At 41.5% G+C, this 22,952-nt stretch overlaps 1 protein-coding gene across 1 annotated transcript in view; it reads right to left on the reverse strand.

Moving 5' to 3' along the window:
- Positions 1 to 21,782, reverse strand: part of psd2 (pleckstrin and Sec7 domain containing 2) — an 86,711-nt gene extending 64,929 nt beyond the window's left edge. The window contains exons 1-2 of the mRNA XM_079556308.1: positions 21,374 to 21,782; positions 13,858 to 14,544 (exon numbers count right to left, since the gene is read on the reverse strand). Coding sequence (XP_079412434.1) covers positions 13,858 to 14,544; positions 21,374 to 21,660 — 974 coding nt within the window. The 5' untranslated portion in view covers positions 21,661 to 21,782. The remainder of the gene's footprint in view (positions 1 to 13,857; positions 14,545 to 21,373) is intronic.
- Positions 21,783 to 22,952: the final 1,170 nt, after the last annotated feature.

Here is a 22,952-nt window from a genome sequence, read left to right on the forward strand (position 1 = left end):
CTCCTCAATGCTTGTGCTTTATTCATTTATGTCTTTTTATTTGACAATAGTATTGAGATGTTACCTATTATTGCAGCTATCCAGTTGCTACAGCATTTTTATTGTTTTGCTGCAGCTCATTTTCGCTCAATATGGACATGGGCATAAAACAGCGTAACAATCGGCAAAACTGTTTGCCGCGAGTTACGGCTAGTTACCAACATTAGCCTGTATCTTGTAAACACTGCAGGGGCGGACTGGCCATATGGAAGAGCACAGAAGGGCCACTGGCTCTAGGGCCACCGGTCCCGCCTTAACCGAGATTTACCCAAATCTAAAAGCTAAAAAGAAAAGCATCAAAATATCGACAAAAAGAGGATGAACAGTCAACAAAAACATGAGGGAAAAAAAGAAAAGAAAAAAAAACTACAAAACACAACAAAAAATGATAGAAAAAATGATTAAAAAAACAACAAAAATATGACAAAAATGTAGCGACGTGATGAAAAGTTTCAGTCAGAGAAGCTTTTAGATTTGGGTAAAGCCCAGTATAAAAGAACATGAATCTAAAAGGAATTCCGTGGAGAATGGTGTACCACAAGGTTCAATTTTGGGACCTTTATTATTTCTTATTTATATTAATGATTTTGCTTCTGTTTCTACGACCACCTTTCCCGCTCTTTTTGCTGATGATACCAGTCAAAAAAATAATAATAAAATGTCGACCTGGGGAAAATGCACTCGGTTAAGGCGGGGGTAAAAGGTTAAAATATGTATTTGTGGAAGTGCACAATTACGCTAATTTGGGCCAGGCTGGTGAGAGTCCAGGGCTGTTTTTCAGTCCCAGTCCGCCCCTGGCAGACTCCACACTGCAGCACTAACAACATTAAGCTCTGGTTAAATCCAGCACAGACTCTGATTTAGGGGACCTCATTAATGAGTACGAGCCTGTGGTATCGGCCCGATACCCATAACCATTATCGGTGCATCCCTACTTGCACTTGTACTATGCTTTAGTTCTGGACGATATCGCATATTGATTGATCTCGATTTTTGATTCAATTTTATTCTTTCATAATAAAAATCGATACATGTAGCTGATTCATGAACTTAGATACACCGTTTATACAAAGCTCAAACAAACACAAATGCTTTTCCTCCAACGCGGAAAAAGCAGGATCACAAATGCAACAACACATCGTCAGTAGGGTAAAACTAACCAGTGTCATGACGGTCGAAACCCAGCTCACGTTCCCCATTAGTGGGTGAACAATCCAACGCTTGGTGAATTCTGCTTCACAACGACATGAAGAGTCGACATCGAAGGATCAAAAAGTGACGTCGATATGAACGCTCGGCCGCCACAAGCCAGTCATCCCTGTGGTCACGCTTCTGATCTGGTTTCTTTATGCAGTGCTGTTGCAGTCAGTGTTTTCATCATTAATGCCACAGTCGTTGGTCTTTGTCGACATAATGTATCATGGGGGTTTTGTATTTGTATTGTGTTTCTGCTCTAGTACACAAATATCTTCTTTTGGCTCATCCAAACTCGAAAACTATAGGTGCTGTTGCTGCCACAGAAATTGCTACAAACCTGATAACAGGTTGTGTTCACATGACATCAACCTAAAGAGCCCATAGTTCAATAGACACAGACGGCATCTCGTCATAGAAGGGGGCGTGGCCTCGCCAAGGGGGAAATAGAATCTTTTGGGAAACACAATTTTTAACCCTTTTTTAGCCATTTTCTGGTGGAATATGAACTTATTTATCTCATACAAATAAAGTCAAGTCTAAATCGGGTCTATATGGATGTTTATTCACAGCAGATTGTCCAGTAGAAGCAAAAAAACGGCAGTCATAGCTAGTACTAGCCAGCATTAGAATGATTATTTATCTGTTATTTATGTATTTATGGGCTGTTGAACCACTTTGCTCCTCTCCATGTTTTTCTTTAGAAGTAGGCTATCTTTATTTAGAAGAAAACTATATTCATAATTCAACATTTGTTAAAGTAGTTGTGTTGAATAATTGGAGAAAGTTTAGATTTTTCTCCAAATTGTTTTCCCCCTTAACTGTTTTCAAACATGACCAGATAGATACAGACGGCATCTCTGGAATCGCCCATATATGGTCATGTTTGAAAACAGTTAAGGGGGAAAACAATTTTGAAAAAAATCCAAACTTTCTCTAATCATTCAAAAACTACTTTAACAAATGCTGAATTATGAATATAGTTTTCAACTAAATAAAGATACAAAGACAAGGAGAGGAGCAAAGTGGTTCAACAGCCCATAAATACATAAAAAACGGTCGGGCTAATGCTAACGGCTAGCTAGCGCGAGCTACAGCTGCCGTTTTTTCACTTCTACAGAACAATCTGTTGTGAGAAAATATCCATATGGGCCTGATTTACACTAGACTTTATTTGTATGTGATAAATAAGTTGATATTCCACCAGAAAATCGCCAAAAAGAGTGAAAAATTGAGTTTCCCTAATGATTCTATTTTCCCCCTCGGCGAAGCCACGCCCCTTCTATGACGAGATGCCGTCTGTATCTATTATAAAGTCCCATGACATATTTCTAAATAAAAGTATGGCAAAGAAAGGTTAAATGGACTATTATTTTGAAGCTCCATTGTTATGTGTAGCGTATCCTGCAATGTCTGCACTGCGCGACATACATGACAGTGCCAGTTGTGTAGCCAGGCAGAGGTGAAAAAGCAGACAGGAGTGAGAGATAAGAGCCCGCCACAAAAACGAAGGAGGCGATGGTGGGTGTGTGGCGTCGGGCGACAGGCGATGAGATGAAGACGGATAACGCGGCGGAATGAATGGAGTCTGAAGCGACAGACAGACAAACAGAGAGAGAGAAAGATGGAGGGAGATAAATGTGCAGCTGGAGGCCCACATTGCCCAGGTATATAATTAGATCTACCACGTATTCCCCAGTTTTATCTTCCCTAATGGTATTTGACGGCGTTTTTCAGTTATCTACAAAAGAGGAGTAAACAAAGAAGGAAACATGCCCAATCCAGACGCTACAGGGGGTCCCTATGAGGCGATTGTTGCTCATAAGTTTGCATTAATGTGTCAAACAAACATAAAAACAACACTCTGCCATTCTCCAGCGTTCTCTCACAGTGTCACTAATGCAATTTCCTTTTTCAAGCTTTTTGCCTCACTCCTTGCTCGGATGCGCTGAAGCGTCTTGAATATCGCACTGGCGTCATTGCGATGTTTTGCTGTTTTTCATCAAATTGTGTCAAAACAAGTCTAAGATGGACCAGAACACGGCTAAAATGGAACTAACTCGGAAAAATCATGGCTAAAACTGAACTTTGGCGCATTTCAAGTTGAAATTCTTTGAAATAAATAGTTTAAACTTATCAGTGTTATTGGGGGACACAAGTTTTTCGAAGTGTTTCATTATCGTGCAGAAAATCAGTGTGAGTGAAGTGACCATATTTGGTTCCTTTCCCTTTAAAGGAACAGGCCACCGTTTTTACATACTGAGATATGTTCTTACTTAAGGCTAATCTCAGTCAAATGGATTGTGCGATATAGATATTGCGTTGCCTAATACTCAGCCAATGATTTGTGTAGCTTAAAGCAGTGTTTCCCAACCAGGGGTACGGGGACCCCTGGGGGTACTCGAGCACCTAACAGGGGGTACTTGAAACTATTTCAGATTGAAAAGAGGGGGAAATTTAACATATTTTTTATAGGAAAAGCAATATTTTTCAGTAAAATCTGTTGCCTTGGGAGAATTTTAAGTTTATTTTGAAAGCAACATTGTCCTTTTTTCTTACAAATGCCATTTTTAAGTAATTACTTTCTAAATAAACTGCAACACCCCTGAGATAGGGGGTACACGGACGACCATTGAAAGGCCCAAGGGGTACACAAGACAATAAAGGTTGGGAACCACTGGCTTAAAGCATCATAACTGCAACATCATCCTCTACCAAGAAGCCATTCCTAACCATTAAAGAAGAGATCCGATATATTTGCAAAGTAACGTGATATTTCAGATCCATTTCCAATAACGATCCGTAATCCATCACGTGTCAGTCACTGAGCAGCTCATTAAACCGAAGTGGCAGATGTCTGCACTCAGACACTCTCAGCCCCGTGGCCCGCGGGCTCCTCTGCACACGCTGACGTCATCCCGCCCACAATGCCAGCCTTTCAGAGCTCGTGCCGCGGTCAGGAAGTCCCACCGCGCTCCAAAGACAACAGCTGTGCGCCAGCGGACCGAGAAGCGCCAAATTATGTTCCAGAGGACGTCTCGCAAATCAATACATCCACCAAGCACATGGTCGTGTGGGCGGGCCTTGTTTTGGAGATGTCTAGACTTCAGAATTCACTGTTTTTTGGGGGGTTGGGGTTAAAAACAAGTATGGAAGTGTTTAGAAAAGATATGGCTAGTAGAAGTATTGAAGAGATATTTATTAAAGTGCTGCTGGTTTTCAACAGACTAAAAATGATTGTCCTTCAACTAGAGCAAGGTTAGCTCAAATCAGGGGCGGACTGGGACTGAAAAACTGCCCTGGACTCTGACCAGCCTGGCCCAAATTAGTGTAATTGTGCACTTCCACAAATACATATTTTAACCTCTTACCACCCGCCTAAACCAAATGCATTCTGTCCTCTTTTGGCTGTGTAACACCTCATTTGAAAGCTAAGACCCACAAAACTGACCTTTTTCCTTGCGTTGTTGCTGTGTTGTGTCACCTTTTGTATGTTTTTTTTTTTTTTTTTTTTTTTTTTGTGACATTTTGTTGAGTTTTTGTAATTTTTTTTGTTGAGTTTTTGTCACATTTTTGTTGAATTTTTGTCACATTTTTGTTGAGTTTTTGTCACATTTTTGTCGCATTTTTGTCACATTTTTGTTGAGTTTTTGTCACATTTTTGTTGAGTTTTTGTCACATTTTTGTCGCATTTTTGTCGCATTTTTGTCACATTTTTGTTGAGTTTTTGTCACATTTTTGTCGCATTTTTGTCACTCTTTGGTGCTTTTTTCCCAAGAATCTTTTTGATTAGGGTAAAGCCAAACTGGAGAAAATGGGATCCATTCAGGTGATGCTTTTCTTTTTAGCTTTTAGATTTGGGTAAAGCTCGGTTGAGGCGGGACTGGTGGCCCTAGAGCCAGTGGCCCTTCTGTGCTCTTCCAGAATGGAAAAATGCTCTGAATGAACTGAAGAAGGAAGGGGATTTATGTCACTTTACTGACCCCTTGTGGCTGTAGCTGGTTTTCTTTTTAGAGTTGGTTCATTTCCTGTTCCTCGTTGGTCTCCCTCCTGTTTCATGTCAAACTAATCTCATTATCTATTCCACCCAAACCTCTCAGTCTGGAAACTTCATCTCCAAAGCATCATGAGCTGCCCGTGTGATGGACTCACTCCTGATCCAATTTATCCTCGTCATGAATAAAACATGTACAATAGGCCAGGATGAATGGTGTTTGAGAGTGTGCATGCGGGACGACGGCTACAATCCGGTGTGGCGTGTTTACATGCATGAGACCCATGTATGTTCATCAACATGCACTGTCCAGACCAAATAAACCAATAAATACATTGATTGACTGAAGTCTTCACTTTGAATTCAGTAAAGAGGATATTATATATTTCAAAACGAGAAACCACAGAAGTTACGAAGGAAAAGGAGTAGGTGATAATGAATATAAACTGATTCACTGTGTAATTTCGCTGGACATTTAAAGGAACAGGCCACCCTTTTTACATACTGACACATGTTACCTGAGCTTAGACGAGTTGATGCGTACCTGTCTGGTCTTTGTACGTGCGCTCAGTCACGCAGAAAGACCAAAGATGTTGCTAGCATTTAGCCTCTCCCAATGTATTCCTATCAGTGTAAATTTCGTCGACTAAAATATTTAGTCTTAATTTTAGTCAAAGCGATATTTTTGACGACTAAAATTGGACTAAAACTAAATTAAAAGTTTCTCATGAGACTAAAACTATGACTAAAATGTCCAGATATTTTAGTCGACTAAAATAAGACTAAATAAAAATGAAAAGGAGAGACTAAAATCATCCAAACTTCTATTGAGCGTCTGAAAGAGCCTCAGATCATGTAAATTCACTGCCAAATGAACATGGAGCATGTGGAGCAGCTCCATGAAGCAGAGGACCACGATTAAATATGATTATAATGAATATTATCAATGCAAAATCGACTAAATTAGTCTTAAATTTAGTCGACTGAATTGACATGCAATTTTAGTCGACTAAAACTAGACTAAAATTGAAACTTTTTTTTGACTAAATCTCGACTAAAATTACATTTTAGTCAAAAGACTAAGACTAAAACTAAAATACGCTGTCAAAATTAACACTGATTCCTATGGCTCCAAACGGGGGAGAAGTTGAAAGCTACCACGCTCTTCCACGGGCACAACGACCAGACAGGTACACATCAACTCGTCTAAGCTCAGGTAAGAACATATCACAGTATGGAAAAACAAACGGTGGCCTGTTGCTTTAAGAAATTTGGAGTTACCATAGCGATGACCAGAACTTCCCATTCACTCTAATGGAAAAATTGTATAATTGCACCATTTTACCAAATGACAAGGGCAAATAGAAACATTTTTTTTCTCATTACTTATACCATAAGGTTTCCAAAAATATAGAGTTTTCATACCCTACACGAAGATCCCAAAACAGTGGAAATCTAAACCGGACTATTACAGAAACTACCCCCTCAGTTCAGCCATTTCCCTCTCCCCATGTTACAACCATACCCGGTCTCCCCTACATGTGTTTTGTTAAATGTGTCTAAAATTAGCAGTTTTGCTACAATACTAAAAACAATGTCTGGTTTGTCCAACGCTATTGTTACGTCTGTATCAAATAAACAAAACTTACTCACACATTTTGCTCTGTTCTTGCTGTAACAAATATGGTGAAAAGACAACATTAACATCCAAATATTGTCAATTCCCAATAGACATGTTTGAGAGAAGATCACTCCATGAATAATTTGAGAGCCTGAGATCTAAGCAACATGTTCACTAAGCCCCCACGGAGACACAGGCAGATTTAGTCACAATAATTGCAAGTGCCAATTATTGAAATTGTGTTTTCTATCAGATTGTGATCCGTCTTGTTGCCCAAAGGAAGCTCCACCTCGGTTCAAAAACTGACCATTATATTTGACATTCCCAGAGTCGTCTCCTCAGAAACTCAGCCAGTGCAGGGGGCCGGCCCAAAGGCATTGTGGGTAGAGCAACATCCAGACTCGTCCCATATGTTGCCCGTCCTCTCCCCTCTTAAGAGCTGTTAGGGAAATGAGGGAGAGCGAAGGGGGTCGACTGGTGCCCCCTGCTCCTCCGGGACGGGGATAATGACACATGTCGAGGGGACCGGGAAGATGCAGCTGCTGCGGGACAGGAGCGCGAGGGGATCCATAATAAAAATCAAACACCAGCGGCACAGATTTAACATCCCTCCAGACGAGGAGCAGGACAAAGTGAAGGGCATCACGGGGAAGTCGACAGAGAGCCTCGTCATTAAAAGTGACTCCACGAAATACTGACAGTTTGGAGCAGGACCAGTACAGGAACAACACTAATATATGCAATATTCATTCTCTAGACGATAACATTCAGGCCTTCCATAAAATACAATTTCTTTGAGCAAAACAAGACATTTTTATTAATTATTCTGCTTCAGTGAAATGTCAGGACTCACCGGACATCAAACCTTTGTCTATGAAAACTGTTTTTGTTTGGGATTGTGTGTGTAGATATACAGATGAAAATATGTGAAAGTGTGAACTTATTGTGTGTTTATTTGCATATATTTAAAGCCACACCACATCTTACACAATAAATGTAATAAAATACAAGCATTTATTTCAATTTTGTTCCGTAAAAAGTGAAGGAATTTAGAAATCCGTTTATACTGCAACAGACAGTGCGCCTTTAAGTATGAGATGTACGTATATATTTCTATGTTGCAAATGAAAGGGACTAGATACAAGTTGTCATTTTTGTACTCACTACTTTTTCTTCTTTTCTTTTTTTTAACAGAAAATCATGTTTGGGGAAAACACAGTATAATCAAAGTGCAAATAAGCATACAATCTGTTGAAGTTTACAAACCTACTTTTTGCTTTTTGGTCGATAATTCATGATTATTACTGGTAGAAACCAATGACCACAGGCTGCTCTGTTTTATGACCACGGGGGCTGTCATTGCTGTAGTACCTCCATATCGGCGCTAGTCCCCCATTGAAAAGCGTTGGAGTTTAGACACGTTAAAAACAACTTTAATGCCTGGTTTCTATTTTTTCAACACTAGACTAGATCTTCCTCCTGAGATAACGCTGAGTTAGTCACAATTTAAAAAACCAGGCTGGTTTTTGTAAGAAGAATTTTTTAAATCTCGTACTTAAGGGGAGACACTACAGGCAAAACTAAATTTTTTCAGTTTTCAGGTTTTGGGCCAAATTGGTCTCTGAACATACAAGCTTTCACCCGGAAACCAATAATACACCGAATCTTCACAAAAACATGTTTAAATATTGCGCTGATTCAATGTTCCCCCATAGACTTATATGGGACAATGCAATTTCAAGGGCCTCTTTCTCAAAACACATTTTTCTGTCATTTCTGTCAGTTTCTGTCAGACCTAAAGACTTCACATTTTCCAGCCTTGGACTGAACAATATTTGGGAGATTTGTTCAGAGGGATTTTTTATTATTCAATCCCTTAAGCCCCATTTATTGAGTTTTGAATGTCAAAAAATAAGGCGAAAATTTAATTTTTACAATTTTTTCCACTAAAAAACAGCTTATTTTAAAACTAAACAAGAAATCCTAAATCCCCTCTGAGAAAGTCTTGGCAACTCATTCATCAATAAAATGAAACCATAAATTTGAATGTAGCTCTATCCGTTATTCAGATCTCGTCACCGAAAAGATGGGAAATTTGGGGCATTTTTAGGCATAAAACACCTTGTTCTTATATAAAAAGATAAAATAACAGAAAACTTGCCATGTATTTTTTTCTCACATTTATGCCAGTGATCGACAGCAAAAGTTTCAAATTGATATCTGTGAATATACATTTTTTCCCTATTCACCTGCAGTGTCTCGTACTTAATGAGGGTCGGACTGTTAGCATTGGAGCGGAGTCTACAGTGAAGATCCCGCCCTTATGCCCTTTTTAGGAACATGCTTCGTCAGAGCTGGGGAGGGGGAGTCTGTAAATCCTCCATGAATTCCCCCTCGAACGTGGTCATTATGGTAAACGGGGAGGAGTGAGGAGAAGCTGTCCATTTATATATACAGTCTATGGTAGAAAGCGACATGAAACCGATGGTAAACAGTTAATCGATAATCCCTACCATATACTAACATCTGCATAATCCCTAAGAAACAAAACGTAACAGAAATACCCAGCCTTTGTCAAACCCTATAGCAATAATGTAGTAAATATTTGTTCATCACTGTCATGTTGACGGGAGAGCCAGACTTTTGTTTTTCGAACTCTTCACACTTTAACTTTACTAATGCTATGGACGAATCATTCCTCACTGCCAACTCGAGCATTCCTGTTTCACCACAAAAGTTTCAGGTTGAGTTTGGTTTAAAAAAGTCTCCACAGGTCTGTTCTAAAGTGTTTTGTCAGCACTAACAGAGGAACCAGCTGAATCACCGTCAACCCTCTAACATTTGTTCAACAGCTCCTCGGAGTCGATAAACACACAATTCCCACATTGTTTTCTCCCTCCTGCGTTTGTTTGTGTCTGTGGTGTGAAGTCACTTTCGCGCTAAAGAACAGTCGCGCAGTAGCAGATTCTCCCCTTCGCCTCCAAAAATATCAAAACAAGCCTCCGCTGAGTGGAACTGTATGGATTCCACGAGCGCAGTGTGCGGCGCTGCCTTTTGTAGATATTGGCAAGTGAAAAACGAAATAGTTGTGCCTGACTTTGAGCCAATGCCACTGCAGAGAACAGCATCACACATTCTGCACTTATTTAATGAAAAAGCAAAGGCACACAGCGACTTTAAGGGACAGTGTGGGAGGGATCATCAATTCTTTCAATATCAAATCATTCAAAAGTGCAACAGAAACAGCACTGCCTCCATGTTTCGGCTGCACATATGGGAAAAATCTGTGATATTTAATACTGGTCATAAATATTGTGATGTAGATTGTAGTATTTTACAACCATTTTCCACAGTACAGTCCATTAAACTTAAAGAAAACATGTACAAGCAGCATTATCATTCATTAAACAGTGTCAAAAAACACTTAAAGGAACATCCATACTGAGATATGTTCTTACCTGAGCTTAGACGAGTTGATGTGTACCTGTCTGGTCTTTGTGCCCATGGAAGAGCTTGGTCACCTCTACCTTCACCACGTTTGGAGCTATAGGAATATGACTGAGGACTGAGGGCACGCACAAAGACCAGACAGGTACGTATCAACTTGTCTGGGCTCAGGGGAGAACATATCACAGTGTGTAAAAACGGTGGCCTGTTCCTTTAAAACACAGTAAATCAGAATCAAACCAAGCTACAATGAACGAAACTTGGAAAATGTTAACCAAAATGTTACCACATGTTTCAGTTTGGCTGTGTTAAAGGGGCTAGATGCAAGTTAGCCATTTTACACTCACTACTGCCACCTCAGGTGTTATGCGTAACTGCAGCTTCAATAGGCCACCGTTTTTACATACTGAGATATGTTCTTACCTTAGCTTTGACGAGTTCTTTAGGACCTGTCTGATCTTCACCCGTGGCTTCAGTCACGTAAACACAGCGCAGACGGCGTTAGCATTTAGCCTCTCCCTCTCTCCTCTATAGCTCCAAAACAGGTCAAGATAGAAGCTACCAAGCTCTTCCACGTTTTCCCTATTTAAATATGGTTACGTGAAGTTCAGACAGGTCCTAAAGAACTCGTCAAAGCTAAGGTAAGAACATATCTCAGTATGTAAAAACGGTGCCCTATTCCTTTAACCCTGACATACAGTATGATGAACAACACTGGGATATGGAGGAAGTTGGGCTTTACTTTGGGCCACGATTGGGAGGTTCGGTCCCTGCACTTTTCATAAAGGAGAAAATCGTCCCACAACTAAGCTAACTTCCTATACCCCTGGTGTAAAGCGTGCTCCATATACAGTGTATGGCCTTGAGAATATCTAACTTCCAGCTGCTGTATCTTGTAACTACAGCATTTTGATTAATGTGCTCAGTTTAGTCAGTGTAGAAGCTCATTTATACTTTTGTTCTCAGTTCGAATCGCTGTGTAAGCAGTTTTTAACACAAAGCACCTCCTTCTCTTATATCTAAAGAAATGACTTTATTGAAGTGATGTCGAGCAGGCTTGATATTGTCACCATCTCTCTTCTTCTTTACTGCTTTACAGGCACAAGACGAAACTACAGGACGCTTTGTCTTTAAGTAGGACTTCTGTACCATCTGAACTATATGTACTGGACACTCACGACCTTTTCCTTCACAAATACCATCCCTCCCCCACCCGCACTGTTCCTCTCCCTCTCCAGCTCCTCACCACCTGCTGTTCGGAGCGAGGCATCTACTACATCAACTCCACTGCAGCACCGAGTCTCCGAACGCCACAGTGCCGCATGACTTCTCGCACCAGGCATTTAAAACAAAGCCAAGGACAACATACGCGCGGTTTATGGAGGTTTGTGTATTGTTTTTGGTTGAAAAGGCGACACCCCAGTATAGCGTCTATGTTTGTTTCGAACCACTGAGTTGGGAAATGGCAACTTCTCCGCAAAGAAAAAGGCATTACGTTTCAGAAACAGCTACGTTTAACTTCATGTGTTATGACAATGTTTGGTGATGGAGAGTTTAGCAGCTCCATCACAGTGAAGCTCTGCAAAGGACGAATCCACAAGAAATAATATCAAGTGTTTAGAGGGTTGAACTATTAAAAGATAATAATCCAGATAATGATCATGCAAAATAAACGATCTCGGTGGTGAGTCAAAAGTCAAAAGTTTTGCTTCCACTGTAAGGACTAAATGAAGGCATCAAAGGGGAAACATGAATACTTTCTATTAGAGCCAGTGTTTCCCGTCTTACCTCCTGCCTTGACCGAGTGCATTTTCTCCAGTTCGGCTTTACCCAAATCTAAAAGCTTCTGGACTGGAGCCTACAACCTCGAGGCCAGAGTAAGGCCCCATTTGAAAGCTAAGACCTACAAAACAGATTTTTTTTTTGTTGAGTTGTCGCCACGTTTTTGTCACATTTTTGTCACTTTTTTTGTATGGTTTGATATTTACCGATGCCAAGAGACTTTCTTAAAAGTGTCTTTCTCTGAGTGAAATTTGGAATTGACTCTTTTCTCCATTTTAAGAAAAAATAAAGTCATGTTTTATGGTCATTATGTTACAGATCAATTATATCTATTGATAAACTCTTAGATAAACAACTTTTCTACATTAAATATCCTTGGGTCTATGACAGGCTTTAGGTTACATTAATATAAACAACTCACATAAAGTGATCTGATCATTACACATATATTTGATCAGTTATTTTAAAAATAAAAATATTAACCCTTGGCCACAAAGGCAGTGGCAGATTTTATTTTTTTTAGGCTACTTTAGGTTTTTGTACCATAGTTTCTGTCCCAGCCTTGATTAGTTGACGTTCGCATTATTATTATTATTTATTTATACAGGTGGTCTCTTGAGACTCGATGTCTCATTTGCAAGAGAGACCTGTTAAAACATACAAGGTAAATAACAGTTAACAATAAGACAACAGGGAACGATTAGACTATAACACAATACTAAGAAAATGTGTAAAACTTAAAAACAAGAGCAGACACATGGAGGAAACTCCTTTACAAGGGATTTAAACTGATGGAAGGTCATGAGATGATCCACATAAAAGGTTTTCTGTGCCTCATTCCAGACATTTGGTGCAAAGTAGCAAAAGGCCTTCTTTCCCCATTCTGTCTTTACACAGTGAGACCCGAGAGTCAAACTGTCCTGAGACCTCAGCGGGTCAGCATCTGACCTGACATTTATAAGATTAAACAAATAATCAGGAAGGAACCAAGAAGAGCTTTATAAATAAACAGCAGACAGTGCTGCTCCCTCCTTGCTTCTAGAGACGCCGTCCCACTTTAGCATAAAGATCACAGTGGTGGGTCCTATAACCGTCTCCAGTGATGAATCTAATGGCTGAATGGAAAACTGCATTCAGAGGCTTCAGCACAGATGCAGTGGAATGCATATATATGACATCACCGTAATCCAAAATTGAAAGTAACGTAGCCTGGATTAACAGTTGTCTCTTGTTAGGAGGGAGACAGGTTTTGTTTCTGTAGAAAAAAGACAGCTTTGCTTTAAGTTTGTTCATTATCTCCTGGACATGTTTACTAAATGAGCCTCTCATCGATCCAGACGCCAAGATATTTATAACATGGCACTTTCTCAATAATGGAACCATCTAAAGCAGAGACATGCATTTAGTTTTCGAGGAGTTCATCAACATTTTCAAGTGCAAAATTTTGTTGAACCAAATTGAAGTCATGTTGAAGTCATTAATTGAAGTCATTTTGCGCGGCAATGAAAATACATTCATCGAGGTTAAAACTAACTCAGCGAGTGAATTCTCCAGGTTCTTAGCTTCACAGTGATTTACAGCACGGCCGTCTTCACTGAGGTTTAGTCAGTGAAATGTGTGTTTTTAAAGTGGTCAGAGACAAAACTGGTATTGGTTCAGTATCGGATATTTGTAGCCAGTACCCAATATCGTATTTTTCCCAGTATTGGATCAGTACATCCCTAATAGCATGTCTGTACTTTTACTTAAGTAACAAAATCAAAACCAGCCAATGTCTTACCTGACAGAGTTGTGCATGGCCCCCTGCGTCGCCCCCAGCTCCTCTGAGTGGTACCCGTTGGGAATCGCCCATCGTCCCGGCTGGCTCAGGACAAACTCCGACCTGCTGCCCGGGATGGTGGTCCTCAGGGGGGACGACCTCATCACCCCGGCCTCTACCCCCAGGACGTCCAGCCCTGCCTCCGCCCCGTCCTGCTCCTGCACCGTGGCCAGCTCCAGCTCCAGCGGCTCGGGACACTGCATCAGCGCCCTCTGCTGGATGAGCGGCGTCAGCGGCGCGTCGAAGCTCACGCAGCTGTCCGTCTCATCGGTGAGAGACAGGACGTCCAGAGAGTCCAGGCTGCTGTAGCACGTCCCGCCCCGGAGCAGCGCGGACTCCATGATCCGCTCGAACGTGGAGCTGAACCCGTCTTTATTGTCCACTTTAGCCACGTCCTCGTCCTCCGCCTCCTCCTCGTCCTCCTCTGTCCCCGCCTGCTCCACCATCTGCTCAAAGGCAGAGCTGAACGTGTCCTGGTTTTCGGGAGCCTCCTTCGGGACGTCCTCTTCGTCATCCTCGACCTCGGTGTCCGCCTGCTCCACCGTGGATTCGAAGTTGGAGCTGAAAGAGTCGAGGGGTCCCCGCTGCTCCTCCGCCGCCGGGTCCTCGCCCGCGTCATCCTCGTCCTCCCCGACGCCGTTGGCCAACCTTCGACAACGGACAGAGACTCATCAGCCACAGGAGCCAAACTCACATTTTAAAGGACAAGGATTAAGGAGGGGGATTATGCTTTATTTTGCATTTATCTCAATCCGTGACCCTGAGAAAACACTGGAGGACAAACAAAACACAACAAGAACTGCCTGATTTTGCTGCATTGGCTTTGAAATAACGGGTATTGTGTATATTGTATCTTCACACAAACCTATCCCACCCCCCTCCTCTTGCTTTGAGTTTGTCAGTGAATAGAGTTAATAAGGATCATGATGTCATCTCGCTAAGCATCATCGGATTTGTAGCAATAATAAACTAATGGAGATTTCAAAAGGTAAAATACTGGAGTTATTGTTCATGTAAAAACATTTGAACACTACAGGGTGTCACGGATTTACCAGCAGTGACTCAGCAGCTTTTAATTCCACTTTTTATATTGTTTTTAGCTAATGTTAGCCTATGGAAAATGTTTGCTAGCACCCACAAACATGGCATATCAACATGGTAGTGCGGGGCGATTTTGGTATGGACGATTACACTTTTAATCTATTTGATTGAAACTTAAAAGGGTCTCCTGATCTTTCATATGAACAAAACTGCTCCAGCCCATTCATATTTCGTTGAGAGCCGTCTCTATGGAAATTCACAGAAAGGGGAAAGGGGGCGGAGTTAAGCGTGTCACCGCTCAGAATGAGAGAAGAGCAAGAGGGAAGAAGCAAATCGGGGGGGAAAATCCAACTCTTTTAGTGGAAGAAAACTCCATCGCGCACTCTTAAAACTCAACACGCCACAGGTGATGGATTCTCCACGGGGTCAGCCCCATGTTCCCCGGTACCCATGGTCCTCCACTAATATTGATTAAGATTAGGCACCAGCCCACTATCCTTAAAGGGATATTTCAGGATTTTTGACATAGGGCCTCATTTCCTAGTTATCCAGAGTGATTTTTTTTTTTGTAATTCATGCAGTTCTTCTGTTTGAAGAGTTTCGTGGCGCTAGGCTAGTGCAAGGCTAGCGCATTTCTATGGTATCAGCTAGCCTGCAATAAAAACAGTCTGACCCACTCCACAGAGCACCTGAGGTAAATCACTTATAACGTCAGACTAATGATATAAATGTCTGTGTCGATAGAATTCACCAGCCTAGCGCCACGTTACTCTACGGACTACATGAATTACAAAAAAAATATCTCCAGAAATCAGCAACACTCTGGATAACTAGGAAATGAGGCCCTATGTCAAAAATCCTGTAATATCCCTTTAAGGTTAGTGGCTAGGGCAGGGTCAGGGTTAAGCTGATTGGTGTATATTCATGACGTTTTACCCATGACTTGTGATCGGTTGATATACCAACTCACCTACAAATTTAAAAAAAAACACATATGGGGAACATAGGTACGCACCCGTTCTCCACTGGTGTCGTTTCTGAAAACAGACGTACACCGCACGTGAGGAGGACATAGATTGACAGGCACAATTTTATCGCCCAGCCCTACTCCATGTTAACAGTAACCGTGGATTTTCATTTAATTTCCGCATTTACCAAGAGTTTGCTCATTCGCAAAAGTTGATCAGAATTTTTTTTAAAGGGGGTGTTTATGCAAAATTGACTTTTTCAAGCTTTCCATCATGTTATTCTGTCATTCCCTCATTAAAAACATGGCTGAAGTGTTGCCTTGGCACATTCACGTATTTTTGAGTAATCTGTAAAAACTCTGATGGCGGCCATTTTAGGGATAGGTTTTCCTGAGTCCTCCTAGGAACGCCCCCACCTCCTGGAGACGCCTCCGAGCTTTCGTCACCAGCCGAGTAACCAACCACTGCTCCTCAGCAGAACCCCCTCCCCACTGATGCCACAGACAACGTGTGGAGGGGGCGTGTCTAAAGGCTCAGAGGTTCTTAAAGAGACAGAGGCCTATTTCAAGACATTCACTACAGCCATTTTGAGAGAGACATTTTATACAAGGCAGTTTTTCTAATTTACTGCATTTACAGACCAGCAGAAGGTTTGGTCATCATTGTAGTGTGATATAGACTGGTACTATGTGATTGTAAAAAAGCATAATGCCCCCTCTTTAACTCACACATCATTCTCTCATGTACATATCTGAAACCTACCTTCAGATCATCCATCGTCTAATGCACTCAAGCCGAACCCTTCCCTTTCCTCATAAACCAAAAGAGTGGCATCGTGTTCAGCTCTGATATGTGACAATTACAAACAGCGTAAGCCCCCCTGCCTTTTGAAACTGCATCCCCGCGAAGTCATTTATATTCATTTTAATACAGACCGGGAGAGGTGAGCGAATGGGAGAGTCATCTCAGCTTTGAATAGACCCGCTGACAATTGAAGGAGGATGAAAAGGTACTGTCCCGCTGACTACAAAGCGGCGGCACGTCTCGTCCGCCTGTCAAACCAGCGCGGCTTCACTTCTGTCATCGAGACGATACGTGCCGAGCGGAAGCGCTTTGGTCCACTGACATTTCCCCAGCAAAAACACAGCTATTCGCTCATTTTATGTCCCTCTGCTCCCTTGTATCCGGAGATTTTAAAGCATTTTCATCAAACCACAAAGCAATACGTGCCTTTAGCTGCTTACCAAATTTGTTAAGCAGACACAGTCCCTACATTTAAAGACTAGGCTCAAAACGTACCTGAGAATTAGCTTATAATCAGGTCAGTTTGGTTGTGTCTCCTGTCCCCCCCCCCCCCCCCCCCCCCTCTCGGGAGTGCCTGTCGAGATCGAACAGAGGAACCCTACATTCTGGAATCTGAGGACTGGACGGTCTGTGATCTCGGCCCGTCTGCTGAGGGATCCTTCGGCCCTGGGTTTCTATAGCCTGTCTGTCCACACTGCAAAAAGTATTTAACTAGATCAGTATAAACATCTCAATTTGAGCATAATAATCCAAATTTTAGTTGTTTTGACTAGTTAAGAAGTTCTTGGGCATTTGTCCTAGATTATTTCACTTGTTCTGAGATGTTTCTGACTCGTTTCGATACATTTCGTCCTTATTTCAGGTCATTTTCTTTGCCAATGAGGTTAGAAAATTGGTCTTATCTCATTGGCAATTTTACTTTCTTATTTCAAGCGGGATTTCCCCTAGAACTGGTCTGAAATGTCCTCAAACAAGCAAAGTAAACTTGGTCCGATCAGGAAAAGTGTCTGAATGAGTGAAAACAGCTCAAAACAAGAAACATTTCCTCAATTCAAGTCATTGAAATTTGACAAAAAAATGTCAAAAATGTGATTAAAAAATGACAAAAAAATTGACAGACAAAATACCAAAAAAATACGAAAATGTGACAAAAATGTGATAAAAATTTGAGCAAAAAATTACAAAAATGTGACAAAAAAATGACAAAAAATTGATAAAAAATGGACGAAAAAATGACAAAAAAAATGACTAAGAAAATACAAAAAAATGACAAAAATGGCTTAAATGACTTGAATTGAGGAAATGCATCTTGTTTTGAGCGGTTTTCACTCATTTAGACACTTTTCCTGATCAGAGTTTACTTTGCTTGTTTGAGGACATTTCAGACCAGTTCTAGGGTAAATCTCGCTTGAAATAAGAAAGTAAAATTGCCAATGTGTTAAGAGCAATTTTCTTACCCCATTGGTAAAGAAAATGACCTGAAATAAGGACGAAATGTATCGAAACGAGTCAGAAACATCTCAGAACAAGTGAAATAATCTAGGACAAATGCCCAAGAACTTCTTAACTCGTCAAAACAACTAAAATTTGGATTATTATGCTCAAATTGAGATGTTTATACTGATCTAGTTAACTACTTTTTGCAGTGTGTGGTTCTCCCCAAGGTTTCTCTTTTCTCCTGCCGGGTTTTTGAGTTTTTCCTTGCCGTGCTGGAGAGTCTAAGGACGGGGGACGCCCACGCCGCTCGTCGCTACCTCCTATTGGACATTATATTTGCCTGGATTCACCTGAACTTTTAATTGTCATATTTATTGCTCTGTTTTATTGCCTTGGTGCAGCCCTGTGAGGCGACTTCTGTTGTGATATTGGGCGATACAAAACCATCAAACTTGAAACTTGAGTCAACACAAGGTAATTTCGGAGCATGTTTTCCAGCGTTTCCAGCGAAATGTCGAACCCGCCTGTGTTTGTTTAGCTCGTTTGTTGCCGCTTTCGATTCTTTGCAAGTGAAGCGCTTTAGGCTAATTATGTACAAGCAGATCGGTGGAAAGACTGTAACGTATTAGCATCTGACATTGGCGTTTTTAGACTTTTGTGCAAATTTGCAGCGTCCGAAACTCTCGTTGTTTATGGACTTGTGCGGGCTGTGGTTACGAGCCGGAGTTATTACCTGGCATGAGTCATTTTATTGTGGAAAGACAAGAGATGGCGATGTGGTAATTGTGAGCCAAAAATACTCAGTGATTTCTACTCCCGGACAATCACCCCATTGTTTATCTTTAATGAGTAAATCTGCTGCAATTACTTCAGCAATTCTTGACCAGTGACGGCATTTCTCTGTCTTGTTTTTGTTCATTTTTCAGGAGAGAAAGTCAGGGCAATTTTCACTGTTGGCATTTCATGCTTTGGGCACCTCGGTTTTGTTATTTATGTTTTATGATGAAATGTGTGGAACAGAAGAGAAAACCAAAGTTGTTTTCTTTAAGTTGAAATACACTGCCAGACCAAGAGTGAAAGCCGTGATCAGCTGACGACCTGAGCATCCTGAATGACCAGGTTATTCCATCTGTGGATTTCTCATTCCCTGATGGAAAGGGCGTATTCCAAGATGACAATGCCAGGATTCAGGGGGCTCACATTGTGAAAGAGCAGTTCAGGGAGCATGAGATGGATTGGCCTCCACAGAGTCCAGATCTTAAAGGGACTGGGGCGTAACTGCAGCTTCTATATTAAGCTCGTGCATGACGGCACTTCGGACCCAAATGAACACCTTTCTGAGTGACTGCAGGATTTTAGAGGCAGTTGTGGTGAACAGGTCTGAGCTCATTCTAAACATTAGGACATGGAGGAACATGTAGGGGGAGGAGTTTTAGAATTTTAAACTCCGTATAGTGGCTGAAATGACTAATCGATTAATCGACGACTAATCGATTATTGAAATAGTCGACAACTATTTTAGTAATCGATTAATCGTTTACTGGTTCGCACAGACTAAGATGGAGCAAAAATGACGTAAAAATGTAGTATGTTTGACGAAATCCTACTTAGTTCATAGAAGTTAGGGTCTGTGTACATTTTGTTCATTGTAAATTTCATGAATAGCGCCTCCTGCAAACATTTCCCTTTAGTTTACTCCATCAACACATCTTCAAGCAGCACCACTTAAGCTATATGTGATTAAAAAAATAGAAAAAATACAATTTTCCTACACCATTCACAGCCAAGCGACTACTCGATTAATCGTAAAAAATAATTGTCAGATTAATCGATTACAAAATAATCGTTAGTTGCAGCCCTAGTATAGTCTAGGGGCGTCAAACTCATTTTGGGTCGTGGGCCGCATAGAACAGAGAAAATGTTTCCAATAAATGAATAATAATAAGCTGTGATTTGGTCAAAGCCCCGACTGTAGCTTCATTAATAACAACGGTTCACACTTGTATTGCACTTTACAAGCCTGTGTCACAAGTTCCTCAAAGTGCTACATAGTCATTATTCGTTCACTCCACACTCGGTGGTGGTAAGCTGTTGTTGAAGCCACAGCCGCCCTGGGGCAGACTGTCCATTTACCACGTGGCTATATAATGTGTTGTTCACATCCTGAGCTCTTATTATGTCAGTGCCCTCTGCTGGACACGTGTGGAACTCTTTCCTTTTTTAAATTTAACCTGCCCCCTAGTGGCTACAATGAGCATTCTGGTTATTCTTTAAAGAGGGGGTATTCTGCTTTTTTCAGTCCCATAGCACCAGTCTATATCACACTACAATGATGACAAACCTTCTGTTGGTCTGTAAATGCAGTAAACTAGAATAACTGCCTTGTATAAAATGTCTCTCTCAAAATGGCTGTAGTGAATGTCTTGAAATAGGCCTCTGTCTCTTTAAGAACCTCTGACCCTTTCCGACACGCCCCCTCCACACGCTGTCTGTGGCATCAGTGGGGAGGGGGTTCTGCTGAGGAGCAGTGGTTGGTTACTCGGCTGGTGACGAAAGCTCGGAGGCGTCTCCAGGAGGTGGGGGCGTTCCTAGGAGGACTCAGGCAAACCTATCCCTAAAATGGCCGCCATCAGAGTTTTTACAGATTACTCAAAAACACTTGAATGTGCCAAGGCAACACTTCAGCCATGTTTTTAATGAGGGAATGACATAATAACATGATGGAAAGCTTGAAAAAGTCCATTTTGCATAATACCCCCCCTTTAAACATTCATAACTCTGCACAGGAATGGGCTAGAGACTTACTTACTTTTTTTTTTCTTTTTTACATATTTATGCTCTACAGGGCAGGGGCCGGATTAAAACATCTCCGTATATTTGACACCCCTGGTATAGTCCCTCTAACCCCATTGAGGATCTTTGGGATGTGCTGGAGAAGGCTTTGCGCAATGGTCACACTCTCCCATCATCAATACAAGATTGTAAAAAATCACTGCTGGATCTTTAGACATTGCAGAAGCTTATTGAAATAATGCCACAGCGATGCAGTAATCAAAGGAACATTATAGACTTTTGTTTGTGGCGACTTCTTGTTGGTAAAGAAGTGCATCCTCTCTCCAGTGTGATCTCTACCTAAGTCACATAAGCTAAACAAATATCATGTTTTTGTTATTTAAAAGCAGCTGACCGAGTAAAGAGGCCGGGCAGCACATGTGAAAAGCACTGACCTGTCGTCCTGTTGCGTAAGTGCTTCCTCTTGACTCGGTGCCATGTCTTCTCCCTCCGCCTCCTCTGGTCTGACCTCCTGTTGTCCTGTTGAATTCACGTCTCCGCTCCCCTCTCCTGTCCCGTCCTCTGTCTCTGTCCCATCAGTGCATCCCTCTCTCCTCCCCTCCGCCCCATCCCTCGCTCCTGGTTCAGTCTCTGTGTTGGGGAAGTCTGCGGCGCTTGGATCCAGCTCCAGGGGTGTCTCAGGCGGGGCGGGAGAGGGCAGAGCCTGCCCCTCCTGGGTCATGGTGCTCCTCAGGGAGACGAGGGCTGTGGCTGTCCAATCAGAGCCCGGCTACAGGACCAACACTTCAGACGGAGCTGAGGCGCCCTGCGGCAGAACAGGAGGAGAGATGAATAAATCAATACCTGTGTTTACAGAGAGCGGATGTCAAGGCCGATTAAGAGACACGACGAAAAGCTGCCGAAAGATGTTCCACAGTGAAGCTGTACGTACAACAACTCAAAAGTACTTTCATCCCCGTAGCATTAGAGGGTTTTATCTGCGTTCTGAGCTGAGATATTTAGGATTTAAGCTTTTACTAGTCATAGAACGAAAAGGAAAAGGATTTGTTTTTGCTGATAAAAACCTCAAAAATGCACCAAAATCAGCAAAACTTTGATGCCCTGTAGGGCTGGGCGATATATCAATATTTAAGATATATCGCTATATTTTTAAATGAGATATGGAATTAGACCATATCGCATATATCGGGATATTTCAAATTCAGATGAGCTCTTAAAGGGGGGGTATTATGCAAAATCGACTTTTTCAAGCTTTCCATCATGTTATTATGTCATTCCCTCATTAAAAACATGCCTGAAGTGTTGCCTTGGCACATTCACGTATCTTTGAGTAATCTGTAAAAACTCTGATGGCGGCCATTTTAGGGATAGGTTTGCCTGAGCCCCCACCTCCTGGAGACGCCTCCGAGCTTTCGTCACCAGCCGAGTAACCAACCACTGCTCCTCAGCAGAACCCCCTCCCCACTGATGCCACAGACAGCGTGTGGAGGGGGCGTGTCGGAAAGGCTCAGAGGTTCTTAAAGAGACAGAGGCCTATTTCAAGACATTCACTACAGCCATTTTGAGAGAGACATTTTATACAAGGCAGTTATTCTAATTTACTGCATTTACAGACCAACAGAAGGTTTGCTCATCATTGTAGTGTGATATAGACTGGTGCTATGGGACTGAAAAAAGCAGAATACCCCCTCTTTAAGTTAAAAAAAAGAAACATGTAATCTCAAGCCGATTTTAAACAACTTTATTTTGTTTTTATTGAAGATATTTTTTAATTGAAATGTGCACTATACGGAGCTTTGTTATACAGTGTTTATGTTTACATTTTAGAGTGAGTTTTCAATAAAACTACTCGTATTTGGCTTTGACTTTCATTTCACAGCTCTCACTTTGCTGATAAAATATCGGGATATATATCGTATATCGACATTCAACCAAAATATATCAGGATATTTTATATTATATTTTTAGTCCATATCGCCCGGCCCTAATACCCTGTAATGTGCAGGAAACTAG

The sequence above is a fragment of the Gobius niger genome (assembly GCF_951799975.1).
Source record: "Gobius niger genome assembly, chromosome: 5".
NCBI classification, from domain to species: domain Eukaryota; kingdom Metazoa; phylum Chordata; class Actinopteri; order Gobiiformes; family Gobiidae; genus Gobius; species Gobius niger.